The 26,107-nt window shown below is 36.8% G+C and overlaps 1 protein-coding gene across 3 annotated transcripts; it reads right to left on the minus strand.

The window, feature by feature from the left end:
• Nucleotides 1–1,724: 1,724 nt before the first annotated feature.
• On the minus strand, nucleotides 1,725–24,077 carry LOC117399584 (ankyrin repeat domain-containing protein 29-like). 3 transcript variants are annotated; one of them, XM_033998869.3, is made up of 10 exons: nucleotides 23,777–24,075; nucleotides 19,009–19,119; nucleotides 17,909–18,007; nucleotides 8,814–8,924; nucleotides 8,361–8,459; nucleotides 7,778–7,876; nucleotides 7,197–7,295; nucleotides 6,704–6,799; nucleotides 5,270–5,368; nucleotides 1,729–3,945 (listed from the first exon to the last, which is right to left on the minus strand). In XM_033998869.3, exons 1-10 carry the CDS (start codon nucleotides 23,786–23,788, stop codon nucleotides 3,862–3,864), a joined length of 909 nt encoding a protein of 302 aa, XP_033854760.2. In that variant the 5' UTR covers nucleotides 23,789–24,075; the 3' UTR covers nucleotides 1,729–3,861. The 3 variants fall into 3 exon arrangements, with proteins under 3 accessions (XP_058878059.1, XP_033854760.2, XP_033854761.2); XM_033998870.3 differs by having other exon boundaries at nucleotides 8,814–8,912; nucleotides 23,777–24,074; XM_059022076.1 differs by lacking the exon at nucleotides 5,270–5,368 and having other exon boundaries at nucleotides 1,725–3,945; nucleotides 23,777–24,077.
• Between the last annotated feature and the right edge of the window lie 2,030 nt (nucleotides 24,078–26,107).

The following is a 26,107-nucleotide window of genomic DNA, read 5'->3' on the forward strand; positions in this document are numbered from 1 at the left end:
ATAAAATCTGGGATGGCTGAATTTGTTCAGTTTTCTCTTTCTGAATGGTGGTTGTAGTCTGCCGCAAAACACTTCACCATGCTGTTTACTACCTATACTTTGATTTATATTAAAATATGACCCCTTACTATACAAATGTACAGATGTTTTAAAACACTAACAACTTGTAATTTAAAGACTCGTCTGTTTGGAACCACCTAGCAACAATCGCCGCGGATGTGACGTCACACTAAAGACGTGTATAGAATCACACCGACAAAATAAAAAAAAACACAGTAACGCGCGCATGTCTCAAAATAGTGCAAAATTCAGCACGACACAGAGCTTTTACAATTCAAATCAGGCGCAGATTCTTCTGTCTTTTATCATAAAAGATATATAGAGAAAACCAGGTCTTCGATGCACAGTGGGAGCGTGATTTTTAATGAAATTGAAGGTGAGGCCCAGAGCCTTGTGTCTCCAAGTCCAAATGGAATATAGCTTAATTTAACATACCTCCCAAGTCTCCCGATTTCCAGCATGATTCTCCCGTCTCCCGATGAGACTCAAGAAACTCCCAATATTTTAGATTGCCAATTGTAATGTATTATTACCTTAAGTAAATGTTCACTAACAAGCTCCCCCGCTCGCTTGCTCTACAGGGGAGACAGTAAAAAAAAGGTATGTATATATCTGAATTGAGTACCACCTGCCACAATAAATTATTAAACCCCTAGTCTTCTACGCACTGAAACAAGATTTATGTTTAAAATTTGTATGTAGTGTGTGTGTATGTGTATGTGTATGTGTGTGTATATATATATATATATATATATATATATAGATATATATATATATATATAGATATATAGATATATATATAGATAGATAGATATAATGTTGTTTGCTAAAAGGCACATGTATAGTTTTACACTGTTATTACGTTGTTAATTGTATGTTGACATGCTGCATTCACTGTAGCAAATATGTTTTAGTTATGAATTATGTACCGCCAAAGGTCAGCCACATCCCGCTGCACTGTCTTCCAGTAGACAGCGTTGCAGCGAGTGCACTGTCTGCCTCTCTACACTATGCTCACAATGAAATCATATTAACTGTCAATTTTCAAAAAGTTGATAAAAGATGCTTCACCTTGGTGGACCTATTATTGATAAATATTTACCATAAATCAATTAATTTTCAATCTCAGCTTTGTAATAGTTAACTAATGATTTACCATGCTTGTCTGATTTTTTTTATTATTGCCTGTGCTTTCCTGCCATTTGCTAAACTTCATTCATGGTATACCACAGTACATATTTATAAGGGTGTAGACTTCTACAGCAGCATGCATTTCAAAGGAGTCTTGAATTGCTTTCCCTGGTTATCATTATTCCAAATGACAAGTACTACAAACAAAACATTTTTAAACAAGGCAGTTTATGCTGATGCCAATGATATATATTTTTTTACTCCTAATGCTATACTACCCCCTAGTGGTATAACAAGTGCACTGTCTTCTGCTGCTTATCTTTATAAACATTTCACATGCATAAACTATTGATTTACTTTGTGTTCCCCCATGCATTATAGTACTGCTCTATTAGTTGCTACACTTATGCATATGCTTCACCATGCATTACAACACTTTGCTATGTCTTTACACTTGTGTACCTTATAACATTTCTGAGTTGCAGTTGTATTGCATTGCAGTCTTTAGCTCTGTATCTTATCAGGATAGGACCTGTTACAAGAAAAAAAAAAAAAAAAACTTCCTGAAACTGGGTCGCCTAACTGGTCTCACTTCGTTATGGCATCATTTCTTTGCAATGTTTGTGGTAGTTATGTAGTATAATAACATTCCACAGCTATAGTCCAGTACTGGCCACTTGAGACTTTACATAAAATAGAATACAAATAGCCACAAAAAGACACTGTGAGACAGGATTAATTTAACAGCAGTGCTCCCCTTTAAGATTTAAACAGGGAAACGTGGTGTAAAGGGGTGTGATACTGTAAATGACAGCAATTCTGTTCTGGATTGTAGGTGCAGGGTGGGGTTTTTGAATGGGATCACTGTGTGTATTGTACAATGAGGCCTATCTTCTGTGTAAAGCTACTATTGATACATCTACCCCAATTACACAGCTACAACCGGACACCTCCCAGCGTTTAGCTTAGTCTCTCTTTACAGCACACACCTCACTGAAGCGTGCAAAACAGCTGTCCTCCAACAACAGCTCGGCAAAGGTGTATTCGAAAAATCTCTTACATTTAAAAACAAGCACACAACAAAAATATTCACTAGACCAATTTTTTTGCAGTCAATGTTGCCATTTACAGTAGCATTGTAAAATCCTGCAAAAATGAGTGCTGTATTGTAAGTACTGTTGGTTAATGAAATGGAGTACCTTGTAGTAAATCAGCATAGTAGTTATAGTTTATGACAATATTCAACTTCACAGCTGTAAACCTGTGTACTGTAGTAAAAACTGCTTTCTGTTTTCATATGTACTACTGGTTGAAAGTACTACATCCCCGTTTAGTGCAGCAGTGCAGTTTTTACTACAGTTTACAGCAGTTTATTTATTAACTGTATTAGCCATAGCAAATACTGTAAAATATTCATTGGAGTACAAACAGCACTGCCGTAGTAACTGTATTTTACAGTAGTTTAATACAGTACATTGCAATAATTTATGTAGTCGCAATATGAAATACTGCTGAGTACAACAACTGTAGTTTAGACTTCTGTGCCCTTTATAAGGAAGCAAACTGTGACATACAGTAAGCACTATTACAAGCAAAACAGAAGTATTCCAAATGCAGTTTTTGTATTGCATATAACATTTTAAGGAACAGTAAACACCTACAAGGTGACTGAGCTTTTATGGCAGGATACCTTTGAGTGGTGTGAGTTGATTCAATATGTCCATAGTTATTAATAAATCATGGTTGTATGGGTCAATAAATGTAGCTTAACTGTCCTCATTGAAGATGGGACAAACTGTTTCTCAAGGCGGGCATCACAGTGAGTAAAGTTATCAACTAAAATTAACATCTTCGTAAGTCAGCCATATATAAATATAATGAATAATAATATTGTTGGCCATTCCCATAACAACAACAAAAATGTTAGTAAAAACAAAAAACACTTTAAGACAAATGTGTTATTAATATAATGCCACAGTTACAATCATAAAAAAAAGATTATATAGCAAGCACAGAGGTGTCGTCATCCTTTGCATATGTTATGTAATTTTCCTTTTCAAAGCACAGCCGTTTCAGAAATCTTGGGTTATGTTCAGTGTTTTACTTAGCAAACAGACACACGTTAATTATAAATGCAGCAAGAATTTCTAAAAGATTTAGAAATGTACAGCACCGGGAAAAAGGAGGTTATTAAAAAAAAAAAAAAATTGCAGCATAATTAATTATGATCGCTCCTCAAATAAAGAGAACAAACGACTCCTAACTTTTGGAAAGCTGATTTTGCTGCATATCACACAATGTGAGGTCTATTTCATTGATCTAAATGGTGGTGAATCTAAATATCGCCATTGTTTCAATCATTAAAAGAAGGGGACTTTGACAGACCAAGCTATAACAGTGAAACTTTTATAAAGGGTATTTAGATATACTATTGTTTAGATACACTGAACAGACCCTAGCATGTTTGTTACTTTCCGGATTTTTGTTATCCTTATGGCTATTAGTGTTTTGCAAACAAAGTTCTTTTTTATTCATAGCAAGCTCCAGAATCTTCTTTGTGTTGTTGCCGCCTGAAAAAGCCATCTTTTGGTTTCTAGTGACTTCTAAAAAGACAGCCAGTGCTTTTCATGGATTACAGAGCCCATTGAAGAAGACTCTGCATTGGGATCTTCAGCTGTTTCTATTTGTGTCTTTAGTCCATAAAACTCTAAGAATCCGTTGATTTTTTGTAAGATCTGCTGGTAGTTCATTATTCTGAAAATAAAAAAGGACAGTATTTAATAAATAAAAAAAAAAAAAACTGTGAGACAAAAAGAGAGATGATTAGCAGTACCAGAGTCTCTTTCATTCATCTTTTCATTAACTTTTAACAAATAAAAATCAGCACCCCCTTGTGGTCATCAATAGAATCAAATTAAGTAGCAGCCTTGACTATTTTGATAACCTGGAGTAAGGAAAACAAGATGTTAGAAGGTAATAGTTGTAATATTTATTTTGTAAATAGGGAGAAATATTCCACATTTACCTAATATGTAGACAAAAGCAAATTAAATAGTTATATAAATCATACTTTCATTCACCATATAGCTATCACGTGCAGTTTTGAAAGAAGCAATAGCTATAGCAAACATGTATGTTCCTTTACAAAAATATAATATGGTAAATAAATATGGCAAGAACTACTGTGTAAACCATCTGAATATCAATGTAAAAATTATACCTATATACCTATATATATATATATATATATATATATATATATATATATATATATATATATAATCAATATCTTTTATAAACAAATGGTTAAACTTTTTTTTTTTTTTATTTCACAGATTTTCTTTTGCTTTAAAAAAACAAATCACTTTACTTTAACCTAAGGAATCAAAGATTGTATATGTGTACCCAGTATTAAGCCATTATCCAGAACGGAGGTCCTTATCATCCGGAAACCAAAAAACCACATGACCCCAATATTGCATCCCCTTAGGTCAAAGTGAAGGGTACACAAGGCGTTACATGAAAATGACAATTTGAGGTTTGGTTTCTGAGATATTAACAGCAGTAGTTGCGGTGATGGCAATGACAAACTCTTAAATACTGTGACAGATTTGGGGCGATACATTGAAGAAACTTTTCAATTAACATGAAGAGTAAAGCAGAACTTCTGTGAAATTTGGATCCTACTATAGGCACTTAACTAGCATCTATTATGATTTCTATTGTAGTATGCATAAACCTTCACAGGTCAAAGTGAAGGGTGCCATTAGGGTTTCCATAAAACTGAGAATATGAAGTTGGCAGCTAATATATTTCATTAGTAGGTGCAAACTCATACAAGCTTCCCTAATAGGAAAGCTTAAATACTATAAGGGTACAAACTGAAAAGGTAAGAGTTTTACATTCATATTTACACAACAGTTATTCATATCATTGAGCATTAGAAAAGATAAAAGGTTGTCAATACTTTTAGGCACCAATGTATATACATATTTAAAACATTTCTAGGTGCTGTACACTCCCAAATGTGGGGGCACAACACACTTCACACCCTGAGGATTGGGAGCCAACAGGATACCTTATTTCTTAGTGTAGGGTCAGCACCAGCTCCTAGCAGCAGTACCACTGATCTTACATTTCCTCCCATTACTGCAGCATGGAGAACTGTGGACCCATTCTGTGTATGAAAAAGAAACAAAGTACAACTGTATTAGCTACCATGCATTTTTTTTTTAATTTAGTAGGTGTCAATTAATTTTACCCCGCTTTTCTCCCAATTTGACATATCCAATTGTATTTTTAAGCTCAGTTCACCACTACCACCCCTGCGCTGACTCGGAAGCGGTGAAGCACAAACACATGTTGTCCTCCGAAGTGTGTGCTGTAAGCCGACCGTTATTTTTTTTTACTCTTTTTTACAGTCTACAGGGGTCGCTGGTGCGCAGTGAGCCGAGGACATCCTGACCGACCTAAGCCCCCCTCCCCCCCCGGGAGCTCACATCCGCGGTCCGCAGTGGACTCCACCATGCATCTTTAAAGAGTTAGTAATGTTCAGGATTGTATAGTAACATTCACTAACGTAAAACATTTACCATTAAATTAATGTAAAAAAAATACAGAAGCAATAACCGAGGCAGAAATCCTGAAAAATAAATAAAATATATTGAATGATACACACGAAGCACATCAATTCAGGTGACACTTTACGTTTAGATGCAATCAATTTTAGCGATGCTACAATTGCATAGTGCACAAATTAGCATACATTTCAATTGGCCTTAGATGGGCATAGGGAAAATGATGGAACGTGAATAGAAATTGGTTTATTGTGTTCCTGCTATACAGCTTATTAAACGGGATGAAACCTTTTTTAAGAGTTCTAACCATTTTCTTCTAAATCTGCCTTTACCTGTCTCTGAGCATGAGCGTGCACTGAGTTTGTCTAGAGAATCGTCAGTGCTGGGACTGAATAGCCATCCTCATTTTGTTCAAATCACTTGATAATGTGACCTTTCAACTCTTGTAGTCTCGCTATGTATAGTAGAGGCTAGCAGAGTTGAGGTCCCCCACATGAAATTAGATTTTTGATACCTTGTGAGAGGTTGTTTGTTTGTACTGGTAGAAGTAGTACTGCTTTCATTATGTTCAGTGTCATTGCACTGTCTGACTGCAAATGCAACATAAACCTGCCTGTAAAGGTATGCGGGAGTGGTATGTTTTATTGTATTTATGTTAGGGGAAGAAAATATATCAAGAACTTCTACCGTAAAACCTTACATTGGCAGAAATCCTGCACTGATTTATTTATTTTTTTGATGGTACACAGTGTTACATATATACTGTTAGCGCGGACATGAGCTGGCGTCAATGCTGCCTTCATAAATGAATTGATCCCCTGGTCTGGGGCACATTGCTTTGTCAGGGTCGTTTGGGAGAGGACATGTATGTGCTACTGTCCCCTGAAATCATGTCGCGGTCCCGCCGTTTGTGGACCCCTGTGTTAAAGCATTACCTTTAGAAGGCTAAGCGATGGAGAGAATTTGAGCAGCTCCTCTATAACATCCGTGTGTCCTTTGTATGCAGCTTTAAACAAAGGTGTGGAGCCATCCTTTAAAAAAAAACAATCACATTGTGGTAATTCAGAAAAAAAGGCTTTTTATCCAAGATTTGATATAAATAGTGCAATTGCTCTAAGATTTGCAGTTAAATACCCCATGGGTGGATGCTCAAGTACCAGTGCAATGCACAGACACAAATAATTTAAATCTCAAGAGAAATATTACAATCTCAGCTGAATAATACATTTTATAATAGGATCTATTTTCACACATTATCGATTTCACACTTGGAAGTCTCCCGTACATAACCATAAGCCACTTGCATTGAAACACACAGGCGTTGCAGTAAGTCTATCTGCTAGCCTCAGCGTGCATATCACTTTTCCCTCTTGTAGGCACAGCTTTGAGGAGTTCTGGGTAAGGTGAACAGATAGGTGCCCAGCTTACTTTTCTGTCAGCATCTCGGTCAGCACCACGGAGTAAGAGAACCCTCACAACTTCACTGTGTCCCATCTGGGCAGCAATCCATAATGGAGTAGTCCCATCCTGGAAATGCAGAACAACAAAAATGTTACTGGTACTGCTGACTCCATGGGTGAGACGCAGTTCTAGGATATGTGATCAAAAATAAACACCTGTCCAGGGGGATTCATCCTTTTGTACAGAGGTTAAGAAGCTGCTTTGTGAAACGGTTTGTGGAAAGCCTCCCCATGTACACAGCCTCTTTTCTGCGCCAAACAATTCAAAACAATTCATAAACAATTCATAAACAATTCAAATATGAATGCAAGTATTTATTATGATATAAAACTAACAGGAAATGATATATACGTATATATATATTGCATGAGCATGATAGGCAGGGTTGGCACAATGATGAGGGGAGCAGTGGACATGTACTGAGGGTAATAAAGGAAAGGGAAGTGGAATTCATGCCCAATAACTTCTGTAACCACACCTTTAAAGCAGATGCAATGTAATGAGTTATTTCTGTAAAATGTAAAAGCTTATTTATTGAACCTCCTTACCTCCCTTGGCTGGTTTACCCTGGCACCTGATGACATAAGCTGACGAATTACAGTCACATGACCTTCTTGCGCAGCAAGGAATAGAGCAGTTGCACTATCCTTGAAAACAGAAAGCGGTTGACGACGGTTACTATTAATAACATGGAAACATACAGTATCTTCAATTGAATAAATTACCATGACTAAATCATAAACCTATAACAGTATTATTTTGTGATGAAAATGATTCATTGTTGAAGCTTTTGTGTTAGTATTTTTGTAGTGTGTATTTCTGTTATTTGATTGGTCACACACCTTTGTATCTAACACTCCTGCAAATCAACATATTGGATTGTGGTCCATGTTGGCAATAACAGCTATGAGTGCAGGGGAAATAAAAGTCAAAATGGCGAATTGTTATTGTTCCTCAAACTGGTCAAAGTGAAACTGATTTGTCCTTTTGAAAATTGCCATTACAACAGACCACCATCTAATCTTCAAAAACTTTTAGTTTCGTCACCTTTGAAAATGTAGGCTAGCATGTACAGCAGAGTATGTAAGCAAGAGAATGACATATACTAATGAAGACACAAAAAACACTTACATGTAGCTGGTCATGAACATTAGAGCCATTCTTCAGCAGGGTTTCCACCACTTTCGAGTGTCCATACTGACAGGCTGCTGAGAGCGCAGTACCCCCATCCTAGAAATATACAACACTACCATTTAGGCTTTTCACAAGGATTAAGGGTTTTGTCGCATGGATGCAACAAAACCCTTACTCAAAGAATGACTAAAGCTGTCCCAGGCAAGAAAATATTACAGTAGTGGCAAAAGCACTCTATTGTACAAAAGGCTGCTTTTTGCCAATTCAGCACAGTTGACCCTCACACTGAAAAACACACATATAGTGATTTCTACAGCCAATTGACTAATACAGTAGTTCATTTTAAAACACAGAAATAATCAGGTACAATAATACTGTATATTCAGCATTTTCTCCCACCGCACTGTTAAACACATTTAAGGAGAGTAATTTACGCAGTCATTGACTTACTTTGGTTTGGAATTCGGTTGATGCTCCAAACTCAAAAAGAAGCTTCACAATGTCATTGTTCCCTTGCTGTGCAGCGAAAAACAAAGCAGTGGCGCCTGTCTGGAGAGAAGCCTAGCGTGAACATTAAAGCACAAAATAAAAACAAGACCAACATGATTGTGTAACGGTTAAAGCAAGACCCCAAAACCTTATCGATAAAATACTGTGCCTCAGCTGGACAGTCCAGGGAACTCCTTAAAATACAACTGGACAATCAAGTTATAATTACAATGATTTCCTAAATAACTCCCCCTTTTTAAAGAGAACATTTATTGTTCGAAACTGCTGACAGACATGTATTTCTAAAGAAAAGCCAAATATAATCTGTGCAGGTTTACATGAATTGTATTCTAGTGGTGTGTAAGAGGCAAGAACACCTCCTCATGTGCTGTCTGGAAAGAACACTTTGAAGATAATTAAAAACCTAATGTTTGTAATTATCTGGTGCTGTGTAGAGAGTTTGTTTTAAAGCAAAATACTTCATCTGCTAATTTTCTAGGCTGTGCTGGGCGTTCTGTAACTGTAACTTTACAGTGACCTACTGTACAATGTAAAATACCAAAGATTTAATATATTTTAACTTTTCAATTGTAACACTAGTTAAGGAGCTCTAACCAAGGTTTTAAAATCATTTTTTGTACATCTTAATAGCCAAAGTTTCTGATTTCTTGTTTTTTATACTCTGTTTTTTTATGCAGGTCACATGGCTTGGTTGCAGCAACATGATTGGTGTGACACTGAGCTGCAGCACAGGATTTTTTCTTTAGCAGTTTTAAAAAAAAAACAACATTACAAATATTTGCATATTCCAAATTGTGGCTTTATATATATATATATATATATATATATATATATATATATATATATATATATATATATATATATATATATATATATATATATATATATATATAATTGATGAAAATACTGAGATATTATTGATGAAATAGATTCAACATATGTAGAACAGAAACTTAAAGGAAGTTTATTTCATCTACATGTGTGCTCTCATTAATGCTGCTCAGATCATTATGTACTGCACCATTCTACTTTCACAAAAATATTCTATTCAACCTTTTCAATTCCAAAAGCTGAATTTCTGAAATGAGATTTGAAAAAAGTACTTTTGTCCCCAATGAAAGTGTGAAAACCCACATGCAGCAATAGGATTTTCTACATCTACAAATCTGTAGATGGCATAAATGTTTTGTTTTTTAAAGTCAAATAATATGCTCAAATATACATTTATTGCATAGGTGTAATTTACATGGGGGACGTGGGGGACATGTCCCCCTCACTTTTTCAATGATGAGGAAATGTCCCCCTCACATTGCAGGAGTACTAAAACTTATTTCACGATACTGTATTGGTATAATCACTACAGTATAGAAGTCAATGGGAAAAATGGGATTGGATCCAGGATCACTGGAGCCGGATCATGAGATGGTGTTTTACTACGAGGATCTGGATCAGGCTATACTGATCCGTAATGTTGTTCCGATCCTGGAGCTGCACACACCTTAACTAGGAAAACTGACCAATGAGAAGTGAACATACGTGACGCATAGTTTAAAGACCCCAGCTGACAAATTTGTATATAGCCTGAGATCACAGTAATGTTGAGGAAAATGGCAAACGGATGGACAAAGATAGAGGAGGATGCACTAGGTTGCTGTATCCAAAACACAGGAAAATGGTTCAAGTTTGTAATTCACCAGAGCTTGTGTTATTTACTAATGTTACCACACTGAGGTTTCTGTCTACTTAGTTTAACTTTTCATTTTAAATTGAAACAGTAAAATGACCTTTGTGCAAATAAACATAGACATCAATAACAACTAAATACATTGCCAATAACTTAATCACAATATATTACTGATTCTAAATTATTCTGCGTGTTTAAACATATAGCATATACTCTCACATCTCTATTTATTAATGTTCCAAAAACTCACTCTTGGTCACATTTTACTAAACATTTTTAAACTAATTAATAAACAATTACCATAACGAACATTATTGTATTCATCATAGTAAAGTTGAGTTCTTATCTGTAAACAGGAACACGTTTAAAGTTTGCAACTCACACTGCGGTTTGAGGTTCAAGCTACATCTGCATATTTTAAGTGGATGGAAGCTGAAAATACTTTTAAAAACACCCCTTTCTTATACCAATACAGTACTAGCATCATTGGAACAGCATCACTGTATTTATCTAAAATATTTCAATTGTCTACATAAATCTACAGTACTGTGCAAAAGTTTTAGGCAGGTGTGAAAAAATGCTGTAAAGTAAGAATGCTTTCAAAAATAGACATGTTAATAGATTATATTTATCAATTAACTAAATGCAAAGTGAGTGAACAGAAGAAAAATCTAAATCAAATCCATATTTGGTGTGACCACCCTTTGCCTTCAAAACAGCATCAATTCTTCTAGGTACACTTGCACAAAGTCAGGGATTTTGTAGGCATATAGTCAGGTGTATGATTAAACAATTATACCAAACAGGTGCTAATGATCATCAATTCAATATGTAGGTTGAAACACAATCATTAACTGAAACAGAAATAGCTGTGTAGGAGGAATAAAACTGGGTGAGGAACAGCCAAACTCAGCTAACAAGGTGAGGTTGCTGAAGACAGTTTACTGTCAAAAGTCATACACCATGGCAAGACTGAGCACAGCAACAAGACACAAGGTAGTTATACTGCATCAGCAAGGTCTCTCCCAGGCAGAAATTTCAAGGCAGACAGGGGTTTCCAGATGTGCTGTCCAAGCTCTTTTGAAGAAGTACAAAGAAACGGGCAGCGTTGAGGACCGTAGACGCAGTGGTCGGCCAAGGAAACTTACTGCAGCAGATGAAAGACACATCATGCTTACTTCCCTTCGCAATCGGAAGATGTCCAGCAGTGTCATCAGCTCACAATTAGCAGAAAACAGTGGGACCCTGGTACACCCATCTACTGTCCGGAGAAGTCTGGTCAGAAGTGGCCTTCATGGAAGACTTGCGGCCAAAAAGCCATACCTCCGACGTGGAAACAAGGCCAAGCGACTCAACTATGCACCAAAACACAGGAACTGGGGTGCAGAAAAATGGCAGCAGGTGCTCTGGACTGATGAGTCAAAATTTGAAATATTTGGCTGTAGCAGAAGGCAGTTTGTTCGCCGAAGGGCTGGAGAGCAGTACACAAATGAGTGTCTGCAGGCAACAGTGAAGCATGGTGGAGGTTCCTTGCAAGTTTGGGGCTGCATTTCTGCAAATGGAGTTGGGGATTTGGTCAGAATTAATGGTCTCCTCAATGCTGAGAAGTACAGGCAGATACTTATCCATCATGCAATACCATCAGGGAGGCATCTGATTGGCCCCAAATTTATTCTACAGCATGACAACGACCCCAAACATACAGCGAAAGTCATTAAGAACTATCTTCAACGTAAAGAAGAACAAGGAGTCCTGGAAGTGATGGTATGGCCCCCACAGAGCCCTGATCTCAACATCGATTCTGTCTGGGATTACATGAAGAGAGAGAAGCAACTGAGGCTGCCTAAATCCACAGAAGAACTGTGGTTAGTTCTCCAAGATGTTTGGGCCAACCTACCTGCCTAGTTCCTTCAAAAACTGTGCAAGTGTACCTAGAAGAATTGATGCTGTTTTGAAGGCAAAGGGTGGTCACACCAAATATTGATTTGATGTAGATTTTTCTTCTGTTCACTCACTTTGCATTTTGTTAATTGATAAATATAAACTATTAACATGTCTATTTTTGAAAGCATTCTTACTTTACAGCATTTTTTCACACCTGCCTAAAACTTTTGCACAGTTCTGTACATTACACCACACTCACTCTAGCACTCAACACTGCCTCAGGGGCCGGTTGTACTAAAGGGATCCGATCCTGTATCCAGGCTCCCATCTGACTGGAGCTTCAGTGCTCTTTGAAGACTAAAGTCATGGCTTCGTAATTTCATGACTCAGAAGCAACTGAATAACAGCTATTTGCCACACTCATCACTCATGAAAACATTGTGCCAACAATTTATTGTTTTAAATGATTGCCGCAGGAATGTCTTTGGATCTTTTAATTAGACATACAAGGGATGCAATGTTTTGTTATACTTGTTTGTAACATATTTTATTATTTCAGACAATATGTTATTTCAGAAACTGGAAGTATGTGCTTTCCTCCAAAATAGGGGGCTAAGATAACATCAGTCTAGAACGCACTGATAGAAAATCAATCTGATCTCCAGGCTGCTAATACTGAATTAAGTTTAGGGTATCTTGTTTGAGTTTAATCTTCAGGACCACGTCTCTTATCTGCACTGTCAGCAGCAGTTCTGTGATGTTTTGGAAGAAGCTTTTGGAAAGACTGCTTTTACTGTATGTATATTGCGGTATACTGCCATAACACAAAAACAGACCCACCACCCTATCCTACCTGGCACGCACACATGCACACACACCACTCTATGGTATATCCCCTTGAATGTCTAATGGATGCTGCCCTTTAATGTTTCAGAATCATGTGCAGCAGTAATTGCTTTGTAGTTATTGAATCTGATACTTCAATTTATAGTTGGCTTAGGGGCAGTGTTGAATCACTGTTACATTTCCAACCTACAGTGTTGCCTTTCCTAAAATGATTAAGTAAGCAATAAGACACGACAGGGTGTTGGTTATGCTAGAATAACCGCACACTCAGGGGCGTAATAAGGCACAAGGCCATAGGCCAAGTACCAGGGAATGTACCAGGGAATGTACAGTTTTCGAAATGGAATGGTTTGTTACACAGTTGGACAGATTGTGGAGTAGGTGGCACTGGTGAGTAGGGGAGTTTGTTTCTGCCTTTTTGTTTATGAGTTGATGACGGTACTCAAGAGAGGATGTAACTCCAGGATTTCCTGTGTTTCTCAGCTGCTGCCCAATAGCTTTTTAATATACTCGTTATTTCTGTAACCTTCAGAGAAGCATTGGATAACAATGATTAGTGTAAGTATGGGATAGATTGGCTTCAATTGTATTAATTTTTTTTTCCTGACCTTTTTTTAAAAATGATTAAAGTCGGTTCTGTTACTGAACTGTTGCGGTGTAAATCCTCCAGGAATGTGTGGACATTGGAGTCACCAAACAAGTTAACATTTACATGGAGGAAGCCTGACATTTTATTATTATTTTGTTTTTATTGGGGAAAATATGACGGCCAATTCACAATTATTTTTTTAAACGCTCGGTGCAATAATATCTGTTTGTAATAAGTTGCTGGGACTTGTTTTTACCCATTGCTTGTACTGTAATAATTCAATGGCTTAGAATGCCTATTAGCCAATCAGGACACAGATATCTCCCAAACCATTTTATAATGCATGTTAAATGTATTTAGTAACAGGTTGGCAAACAATTAAAGGTGCAAGTGATTCAATTAATTCTCAGAAAAAACTTTGAGGACACAGCTTAAAGAGTAAGTGGCGAGGGTCAGAAACATAGCGTTACACGTTCCCCACGTGTTGCTACAACTGTTTAAATAACGTAGCTGTAGTTTTTCTTCTCATTGTTAACATCCTGACAACTTTATAACACTTATAACTTTAAAGTCTGTTTCAAAGTGTTTTTCAAAATGGCCGCTCTAGTGCACTGATAGTGTAAGGATTATTGCCCACATTGTCAAACAGGTATCACAGTAATAACAATCCATGATGTGATATGGAGCAGAAAAGCCTTTATTGCTCTTCCTGCAGTGATTTAGAGGACAGATCTCAAACCCCAGTGCACTAGAGCAGCCATAATATAGATACATAGATAGATATATTAGTAATAGGCACAAATATCGAAATATTGATGCTATTGATATTGTTTGATATCAATAATAATTTCCATATTGCAATATCAGGTTTTTTTTAAAAACATTTTTGCTTCATCAATAAGTTTTTCAATGAAACGTAAGAGCTTTTGGTGAAATAAACATGGTGTTTCTTACTACTATGCAGTTTTCTTGAAGTTTGCATTTTAATATCAATTTGCTATGCTGTAATGGATTTATTTTTAAATGGAAGAACGGATACATTTTTCAGCATAACGAAACTGGAGACATAGGGAAAGCTTGCAGAGACGTGCTTTTTATTGCCAATACTGCTAAAAAGAAACACGTAGGTGTTTTGAATGTACTTTTTGTATTTGTATATTGTTTCTATTATCAAGAAGTACAAGACTCATGTTACTGTCACAACATTTCCTCAGTCTGGAAGAAAGAAGGTTCTTTCACCAAGAACAAGTAGAAGAATTGTGAGGAAGGTTAATAACAATCCGAGATTGACTGCCAAAGATATTTAAAGTGAATTAGCTGCAAGTGGGACTGGGGTTTCCATTTCAACCATAGGTCGAGTATTGCATGGTGAAGGTCTCAATGGTCACAGGCCAAGGAAAAAGTCACAAAGACAATCGCTCAAAGTTTGCAAAACGTCATTTGAATGATGGATATGAGTTCTGGTCAAAGGTTTTGTGGAGTGATGAAACAAAAATCGAGCTATTTGGTCACCCTGATAGTCGGTACATTTGGAGAAAGTCTGGTGAGGCGTACAAAGAACACCATGCCTACTGTCAAGCATGGAGGTGGTAATATCCTTCTATGGGACTGTTTGTCCTCTAATGGCACAGGAAATTTAGTACCAATACATGGTAAAATTGATTCAATAGCATACCAAAAGATATTGGCCAATCATCTGAAACCCTCCGCTGCAAAACTTGGTTTAAAGCATAACTGGATGTTCCAACACGACAACAATCCACATCCACAACAGCAAAACTTTTGCTACAAAAGATTTATCTTATAATTCTTTGTTTTCACGAAATTTCTAGAAATTATTAATTTTCATTGGGGTATGTAAACTTTTGAGTACAACTGTTGTGCCGTCCCAAGATGAGGAAGCTGACACACAGGTACTTGTGGGTGAAAAGCACTGGTGCGCGTATTTATTTAAACAAAGGTTAAACAAAAACAACGCTCACAGAGCAAAATAAATATTTAAACATAAACGCATCTCACAAACAAGCTGCCCTGCCCACACATGCTCAGTGGCTGAGGGACCTTTTGCAGCATCTAAAGATTGAAAAAATTAAAAAAACAATCCTGGCAAATTTAAATGATAAATGATTTCACAATGCTTTATGTATTATATTATTATTTGAAATATGTATATTGCCTTTGTTATTTTGTAAGTCATTATGTGTTAATTTCTTTACTTAACAAAACCAATAAACAGAATTAAAAAAACGCACCTCGCACACTGACACCAAACAAAAATGCACAATGGCCAAAACAACGAGACAGGCACCCAGCCACTTTTACAAAACAAGTACCGTCCTTCCAGCACAAGTAGCAATTGTTATATTTTCATTTTACTTCCGTTTCTCTCACTCTCACGTATCTCCTCTCTGTACACCCATCCCCGAACAACAAAAGCTGCGGGTTTTTATACATGTGCACATCTCCAGATTAGCAATACATTAACCAACCAATCTGGAGATGGTCACATACTGCACAAGAGTTTTTACTCTGTGTGGCCGACGGCCAATTTATCAATAACCACCAGCTGCCGACCGCGCATTTTCACGAGATGTCTGACAGTCACCTCTGCTAACAATCACCTCTGCCAGACCACATTTAACTGTACAATAATACATTTACATTAAAAGACATTCACCCGTCTTTTTAACCCCAAACAATACTTTTTAAATCAATCTCCACAAACCATTCATTAAATACACCAGTTCTAAAACCAAAACAATACATTTATTTATCCACGTGCATGGCTCTGTTCTAACCTTCCACAATTTATTTATATATAGATATATATATATATATATATACACGCACAACCACAGGGGTAATTTGTTTAATTTATTTAATTGACTACCTGTTAATTAGTTTGAGTTTAATTAGTGTTGCCTGTCTGCAATTTAGCAGGGAGGTATATACGAGAAGGAAAATGTGTGTTCAGGGCCGTCTCCAGTCTGTGTGAAGGGAGAGGCTGTCAGTGCAACCTGTGTGGCTTCCAAGAAGGTAGAGTGAAAACCTATTCGTTTGTGTGAAGTAAAAAGTGTTTTTTTTTTAACCGGTAAACGGCTTAGCCGTCCGATTGTAGTTAGTGCTGTAAAAGAAAAAAAGTTTAGTTAGCGCTCCAAAACTGAGTTAGGTGTTTATTTTGTTTTGTTTTGTTTTGATTATTGTCTTAGTATTTCTGTAAATAATAAATACTGCACGAAAGTGCTATTTATAAACTACAGTTCTGTGTCTGGGTCTGTTAAAAGGGGCTACAAACCTTTAAAACAAGTAAAATCCTTTACGATATATATATATATATATATATATATATATATATATATTAATAAATAAAGTGTTGCTACTATGAGAGCAAGCTGCAGGGGAAATATATAATAGGAGTTACCTGGATAATGTAGGTGGAGTGTGCATTATGACAATACCTTTACTATCTTAACTCAGACATTAAAGCACCACTGTGGTGCTTCTGTATTTTGGAAGAATTCGATATTATCGAAATCAAAACACATGTACAATATTGATATCAAATTTTCATATCGTTGCCCACCACTAATATCTCTTGACAGTCGTAGCATAATGGTTTTTTTTCTGTGATTTTCTTTATTGCTTTTATTCAAGCTTGCAATTCAATGGCTGAAATCACTCCATATCCAGTGTCCAATCAACTGTCTCACTAATTAGGTGTTTAAGTGCATATGCTTCAGTCATAGTCACTCAAGCGTATCATGGTCAAGGATGAATGATCGAGTGATTAAAAAGAAACCAAAAACATTTTGTCAATGTCCATCATTTATATACCTTATTTTTTTTCGAAAAGAAATGTTTTATAATAGTGATAAGTTTCTTTTGATGCTCAGTATGTATGTATATATATATATATATATATATATATATATATATATATATATATACACACACACATATATATATCTTTTAGAATCCTAGAATCCATAGGCACCCCTAATTATAAACTTACAAACATAGATTATCAATTACCTCTCTCTGAAGGTTGATGTCTGCCCCTTGCATGATCAGCTCTCGGATACAATCACACTGGCCACAGTAGGATGCTACCATAAGTGCTGTAGTAGCAAGCTGCAGGGTAAATAAATAATAGGAGTTACCTGGATAATGTAGGTGGAGTGTGCATTATGACAATACCTTTACTATCTTAACTCAAATGTTAAAGCACCACTGTGGCCTTAATACAACTCTCATCAGTCTAACCTCTGGTAACTATTAACCTATGTGCCTGCCTCAGGTGGATGTAAGAAAATCTAATATTACTTACATCCACTAGGCTAGGGTGTTGCAGGGGCGAGAGAAAAGGTTACAAGCTGGTGTATTTAGAAATGACAAACATTTTGACTAGAATACATCACTATTGAGGGTTAATTAGTAATGGATGACACTCTGGTGTACCGGCTGTACTTAGGTTAGACATAATTCTGATCGCTATATTGAGACAACAGGGAGAACTTCAAACTGCCGAGTCACAATCTGATGTGATGGCGAAAACAGAAAAATATTGCTAAGTGACTGTTAACAACAGGAAGAATATGTTCAGGGTATCTGATATGTCCAAGCTGTTAATAAACATTTAATAAACATGGAATGTGTAGGACACTCAAGTAGAATGTGTTTTTTAGCCTGGGTTCAGCTTCCTTGTTTGCCTTTTCACTCCAGAAATGCTGAATGCTTTACCCTGCGAGTGTGTGGTATACTACAAAATGTAGTATAGTAAAAACATTCTGCGAAAGCAAGGCATAGCTATTCTTTAGTTTCCAAGGAACTTTTTACACATGGTAGGCCACATATGTAATATCCCTTTAAAGACATATGTCATATCCCTGGAAAGAAGCCTATGGAAAGTATGGAATTGCATTTATTATTGTCCCATGTCTTAGCACTCTGGCCACCCTGCCTTCATTGTTGTTTTCTTTGCAAAGGGAGATTCAGTTCATGGCCCATTTTTTGGCATTTACAGTAATTCCCCCATGCCCCCCCCCCCCCCCCCCGTCTTAGAAAAGGGCTACATCTTTGTTGTCTTTCCTTCCCCAGGAGCAGTTCAACTGTTTTGGCATGCATGTCCATACACTGTCTTTGCAGTCTACATCCACACGGCCGCTGTTTAACAGCAGTTGCAGGACAGCCAAGTTCCCTTTCCTTGCAGCCCAAAATACAGCATTGGCAAGCGGGGTTTCCTTCTGAAAAACAAAGCAAACATCCTGTTATACAAGTCCAAGAGAGAGAGAGATTTTTAATTAAATGTTACTTTCAAGTCCATTCAAGTGCCATGTTAAAACATAGTTAAGCCCTTAACATCCATACATTTGACATTAGAAGATTAGCAGATTAATGATAGTTACCATGAGTAACCGCTTTGTTAAATTCCAGATACATTCAAGTGGGATACACAAGGAGAGCTCTGATCAAACAACATTTTAGCAAATAATAGCACTGTAGAACTATTTGAAAGGGTGACTAAGCAGGGCTGCCGAATGTTTGCGCCCACGCGCACAATGCCTCTGAATAGCAAACCTTTTCCGACCGCTGAGACGCTGAGAAGGGCTTTTGTGGCAGGGTTTTAACTTTCTGACTGTTTTTTGTGTTCTGAGCAAACATCAAAAATGGCCAGGAAGAATGAGAACAGTTCCCAATTCCGACACTTTGAGGAATGTTATTTAAATGAAGTGTGTACCTAATGGGTGCAGTGACTCTGGCTGCTATGGTGATGAAGCTCAATGTGCTGCTAGGGACTGCTGCGAGTTTTGAGGATGAAAGGGATAATGTAGCCCCCCAGTAAGTAAGGTATACCCCACGGGTGTATCCAGTGGTGTAGTGGCAAATAAAAATGTGGGTAAACTCCCCTGTCTGGTGGAGCTGAACAGATAGATTGAACAGATAAACATGAACAGATACATTGTTATTGGCCCTCAGCCAACCAGAGCCCCCCCATACAGTTATTTCCCCTTTCAGGTGCTGTTCACATGAAAAGTCACAGACTCGACGGTGCGCTTCACGTGAATAGTTCTGTGAGCATCCTTTCACGGGCTAGGATAAAGGCTACTAGCACCGCCCTGCAGGTCCAGTGTGCCTAACAACAGAACATTAACAGAACATAAACAACCAATTACAGAACACGAACACACACATACACACACACACAGAACATGCAGTCCAGTGGCCACGCCCCCTGCTTGGGCCATGGCGCACAGCAACACAACATGGACGCTCACCATTAAAATATCTTGTCTTTAACCCAGGATTTGCATATCACAGGAGAGTAGAAATGAGTAAACTCTGTATCCCTTATATGAGAAGTGGGTAAACGCTATATTGCCCAAATTAAAAGTGGGTAAACACTGTTTACCTGCGTATACCCTCGACTACATCACTGGGTGTATCGTCAAATGGCCACCACCTGTTTGGACCAGATGATCAAGTGCCCAGAAGATATCGAATGTATAAGGTTATGATATTGTATTTGTGTGATGAACTTAAATAAGATTTAGGTCATGCATTGCCAGTATTACTCACAGCCTTTATTATTATGTACTTGCTTTATTATTATGTTCTATTAAACATATCTTCTCTTCTTTCTCCATATCTCCTGAAACACACGCCTGTTTAGTTTGTTTCCGCCTTTACTACCTTTCAATCCCAACTGTCCATTGATTGAAATTCTGTTTGTGTCACTAACATATAGGTTTCTCATTTAAATACTAAATAGTTAATCTAACACCTTTACGTAAATTGCACCAATTCCACCTGTCAGAAAACAGCAGAAAAGTGTTTCATTTTATGATGGAAACAAAGTTTGGGACCATAAGAGTCGGGTTAAGACAGACGGAGACAATGAGTTACGGACTATCGCAAGACAGTTTTGATATCCAGTATCCATTGGTCGGGAGCCGAATATTATTATTCTTCAGTCGAGTCATCAGAGGGTGAAATGCGATTATTGTAAAAAAGAAATTAGACAAGATGGTGGGTATTTTGTTACAAGCGTTATACCTTTCTATATATTTGTTCCAGCCAAAGTTCTTAATTATAAATTCTGTTTTTTTTTCAAATTTGGAATCGGCAATTATTTTTTCTCATTTTTCTCCCCATTTTGGAAAGCCCAATTATTTTTATTTCAACCCAGGAGAAACAAAGACATACACACGTGTCCTCCAAAACATGTGCCGTCAGCCGTCTGCTTCTTTTCACTCTGCAGACCCGCCATGCAGCCACCTCAGAGCTACAGCATCGAAGAAGAACGCAGCTGTGGGCAATTTACAGGCAAGCCCGCAGGCGCCTGGCCAGTCTACAGGGGTCGGCAGTGGAATAGCCTGGACTCGAACCAGCGATCTCCAGGCTATGGAGTGCATCATGCACTCCACGCGGAGTGCCACTTAAATTCAGTATTTTAAATGTATAATTCCCATGATCAGCTAGTTTATTTATTTGCTGCATAATGGAAGTTTAGACTCCCGTTTGTACTTCTCCCCTGTATTTCAAACTTATAAATAAACAATGTTATCATTTTATTCAATGCAATAGTTACTTTAGATTCTCCCATACTGTTTTTTTTTCTTTTAAAGATAAAGGTTGTTCCCACTCAGAATAACAGTCAATGATGTTGTTTGAGAAGTATTGTCTATAGTATAATCCTAATATGTTTCAAATCTATAATTAGGGCGTCTGATGTTCGGTGTTTTAGCCCTGACTTGTATACTCTCCTTTAAGAATTTAATTGATACCTATTAAACCATTCGTGTTCTCAATCACAACTGAGAAAAGTGTTAATAGTGGTAATAGTGCCTTGTATAACCATGGGAAAACTGCAAAAAACACCATGGTAAACTTTTATATGGGAGGTACTACCTAGTACCAGTGATAAGATTTGTTATTGTACTAAGATATAAGAAAATAAATAATTGCTCACTAATTGTCTGCAGACATCCCATACATTTAAATGGCTGTTAATGCTTTATGAACCTTTTGGAAAGGAATAAAAAAAAGGTGTTTCTTGACACTAAACCTGCTTATTTATACAGTAAGTGTACGGCAGAGCACAGCACAGGCTGTATTAGAGTACTGTACTTACAGAATGTACAAATATTAATAATTACTTATATAGCTATTAATGGATGGATCAGGGTGGATGTTTTAATGTGGCTCACGTGACAAATTGGTGGATAGCCAATAATAATAATAATAATAATAATAATAATAATAATAATAATAATAATAATTTATTCCAAAAACTGTATAAAAAGTCAGGACATTCCTTACAAAAAAATGACAAATGAACTTCAATGGTGCAGCTTGAAGCCAGCATTAAGATAATGCCATACCAACCATAACTCAGCTGCATCCAGGTTAGGCTTTTAGCACAGATGTGATTGGTAGGGTAGCATTCAATGATAAGGGATGCAGGAGAAATGGCAGAGGTTAGAAAATGAATTTTAAAACTTTAGCAACAATACCTTTGCTTTGTAAATAAATAGCTTAAAAGTCTACTCTTCAATGAATGACATAGCTTTGAAATGGTTATAATGTTTCAAAGTGCATGCTAACAAGTGCATGGTACTCAAGTCACTTTCTAGTTTATGGTTAAGATAAACATCCGTGTTGGTAATGAAACAATTGCCATCCTAGTCACAGGAGCTGTTGGGCTCTTCTAATATATTGTGCCCTGTCATAACAATAAGTGTATTTCATATACATTTACCTTTATATGTCCAGACATTGTTTTATCACTAGTTCAGGAGTTCTAGCCAAAAAATCCAATGGTGTGTCCTAATGCTGGGTGTGATCACTGTACATTCTGCAGTGCATTTAATTTAATTTAATTTAATCAGCAATTCTGGAAGACAGTCAGAGCCATGTTTTCCATTCGTATTACTATGTGCTTAAATGAAAACAGTAAGGGGTTTTGAAATTTGGTAAGGGGATTTTGAGTTCTGTGCATAACCTTAAATGTATATTCTATTTTGCTCCTCAGTAAGTGATGATAAATATGTGAATAACAGTTTTGCCTGATATAATACATTTTTCAAAAAAAAAAAAAAAATTAAACACTGTTTGTTGTTTCAATATGAGTTTCCAACATGTAGTATGTGTGTGTGTGTGTGTGTGTGTGTGTGTGTGTGCATGTATAATATAGGGGGCTAGATATACATGCCTGTTTGTGTATGTAGCTGTGTATTAATATACCAGTATTCATTTATACTTCAAGCCATATATTCACAGGGTGACACATGCTCACTCAATTCTAAAAATAGAAATGCAGTTCTGTAAAGTCCTGTTTGCTGATTTTTGCCTGGATCCAAATGAATTTCCTAAATCTCTGGCCTATACTGCATAAGAGATTATCTTCAGATTGTTCATGGAATTGTAAAGCCCGGTTACACATTACATTGCAGTTTTCTGCCATTTTAACATCAGGAGTTTTTTTTTTTTTTTTTAAGAACTGGAAAAATATGTATTTTTTAAATTGGAGTAATGCGTCATACCTATGCACTGGTAAATAGTAGAATAAGGTGAAGTTACTCCTTAAATGCTCTATAAATCCTAGCAACGTTTTCTAGAACAACCACGCAGTCAGGGCATTATGAATACAGTTCCAACACTGCTCCGATCACAAACTGAAGGTCAATAGGGGGATTCCATTACCTAAACACAGGCTGCTGCACAATTTATACTAGTGCAGTGTAACAATTAAACACCTGCATTACTCCCGCATACTGCTCTGAAAAGCGCCGCTCCACTCAAACTATACATTGTTATTCGATTAATAACAAGTCGCATAGCATTGCAGATATTTTGTATACCAATACCGGTATGTATTTTGTAGCAGCATGCTACGCTTACCTTAAAAGACATCTTGCATATCCCAGTAGAGGCTCATCTCAGTTTCAGATGTATTATTAGCTGGGACACAAGTCTCCTTCAGAAACGCGTATCCGTTTTCGTTTAGGGACCCTACTACCACAAGTCTACTGTCAGCTGTAGGGAATTGGGAGCCATGCAAGCAAGGGCTGAAGCGCAACACAGCGGCATTCCAGCTAGTATCTCCTCATCAGCACTACCTCCAGTCTTGGCTGCAGCGCCTGTACGCTCTGGATCTTATTTTGACAGCTCGCGCTAGCATGTCTGACTATGGCTGGCAGGACGACACAGTAGCGTAACTGCTTTCCTTTGGTTTATTAAATACAATTGATTGTTAGTTGCTTGAAAATCTGTAACGAGTACGACAAGGTTCACGTGGAACACTGCTTCCCGGTTTGGTAATATATGTAGAGCAGCAAAAAATAGTTAGGCTGGCGTGAGCAGTAAATAAAAATGCAATCTAAAATGTATTGCTTTGAGTATCTCACGTTGATTCTCTATTTATTTTTTAAAGCAAGAGTATTGGTACATTGGATACCATCAAAAAACCATTTTGCGATATACAGTATGACAGATGTAACTTTTAAAATAAACAGAAGAAAATGTACAGTGTTATTGTCAATGTCTGTGACTGAACTAAAAAGGTTTAAAACATTTCATCTATTAAATTAAGATTTACAGTCTTATTTTCCTTATACATGTTTAACTTTTTTTCATGACTGTATGTTTACTGCTATGCTGCTGTCAACCATAACTTTAAACGCTCAATCAGAAAATATGCACCAGTATAAAAGGAATATTAATTCACTTTGACAATGTGTGTTACTAAGTTACTGTTTAATACTAATGTCCTGTAAACATACATTGTTTGTGTCATTTTCTCTTTATTTATAAGAAGGCTATTGAAAACTCCCAAATTATGTATATTTCAATTCTTATAAAGCACATGGACATTATATACCCATGGACTATAACCTATATTGTAATCCGTAATGTATTATTAATGGAATGAAAGTGTGCTGCATGTATGTTCCTAATACTATTCCTAATACTGAATGTCCTGATACTGTGTATACGCCTTTAATTAAATTTTATTTTTTGAATATTTATAAAACTGCAAGAATCACATTTCATCCTAAATATGCAGGTTTTACAAGTATAGCTTAACAAGTTTGTTTTGCTCCATGGAAAATCCCTGTTTCCAGGAAACTGTCCTTAAAACTGAAGTATTTTGCACTGTTAACCCTCAAATATATTATGTGCTAAATGTTCAGATGTCAACAATTAATATTTAATGCATTTTTTACATCTTGTATTCAGGACCGACTCTTGTTTTCGAGAGGGTTTCAAATGACAGCAGTGAAACAAGACCATGTGGAAAAGTCATGTAATCCAAATGAGTACAAAGCTATTCTTTTGAGGTGAGGCCAAGTGCTCTTGAGAAATACTGGATCACTATAAACATTTTTTTTTTTCTTTTTATTCAATAGACTTGTATGCTCAGCTCTCCAACTAAACATGTGTGATCCTTGAAAGTCTCCTTCAATTTATGCAATTGTAATTATTTGTTTAGATACTGTAGTGTCGAATATAACATTCAGAAGCCTTTTTGAATAATCTGATTGTAACAGGGGTTGTCTGTTACTGTGTGGGTATCCATCGATAAATGAGAGAGACACAGAGGTTGGCACTGAAACGCCGCTCAGGAGGGAGGGTATACACACATTATACAAAATGCAAAAACAAAACACAGTGGGAAAACAGCTAACAGCTTTTATGTGATTTTATAAAAACGCCAGGTGCTCAGTGTTTGGTATTTGAGTGGAGTTAAAATTGCCAACCTGAGTTGATTAAGAATCTGTATAAATAGCCATTCGAAAATACATGATTTTAATTAATGCATGCAAGAACAGTGATTAAGGTCTTGCCATGGCCAGCTTTTTCTCCTGACCTCAGTCCAATAGAATATCTGTGGGACCAGATCACCCTGTATGTGTATATATACTGTATATATAACAGAGTAGAGATCACCAGACCAAAATGCTATTCCTTAATTGTCTATACAATTCATAAAACATTAACAGTTTGGTGCTAACATTTCACTGGAGAAAAAAGGTTTTAAAAAACTTAAATGGCATAGAATAAGGGCTTTGAACTCACCCTGACCGTAAAGCACTCTTACGCTAAGAGCTGCCCCCAGTAGCGCCTCCCAGACTACCTGAAATTAACTTTTTTTTTTTGCTTGTGTACAGTTAGGTGTTACTTACTCCCTTCTCAAACCCATGACTGAAGATACTGTTTTCTCATTCTTAC

This window comes from Acipenser ruthenus, chromosome 4 (genome assembly GCF_902713425.1).
Source record: "Acipenser ruthenus chromosome 4, fAciRut3.2 maternal haplotype, whole genome shotgun sequence".
Classification (NCBI taxonomy): Eukaryota; Metazoa; Chordata; class Actinopteri; order Acipenseriformes; family Acipenseridae; genus Acipenser; species Acipenser ruthenus.

Coding starts and splice junctions, on each gene's coding strand:
- LOC117399584 (XM_033998869.3), bottom strand. Junction 7,877..8,360: donor ATGTTCATGACCAGCTACAT/GTAAGTGTTTTT, acceptor TCTGTTTTCAAG/GATAGTGCAACTGCTCTATT. Junction 5,369..6,703: donor CATCGCTTAGCCTTCTAAAG/GTAATGCTTTAA, acceptor TTTCATACACAG/AATGGGTCCACAGTTCTCCA.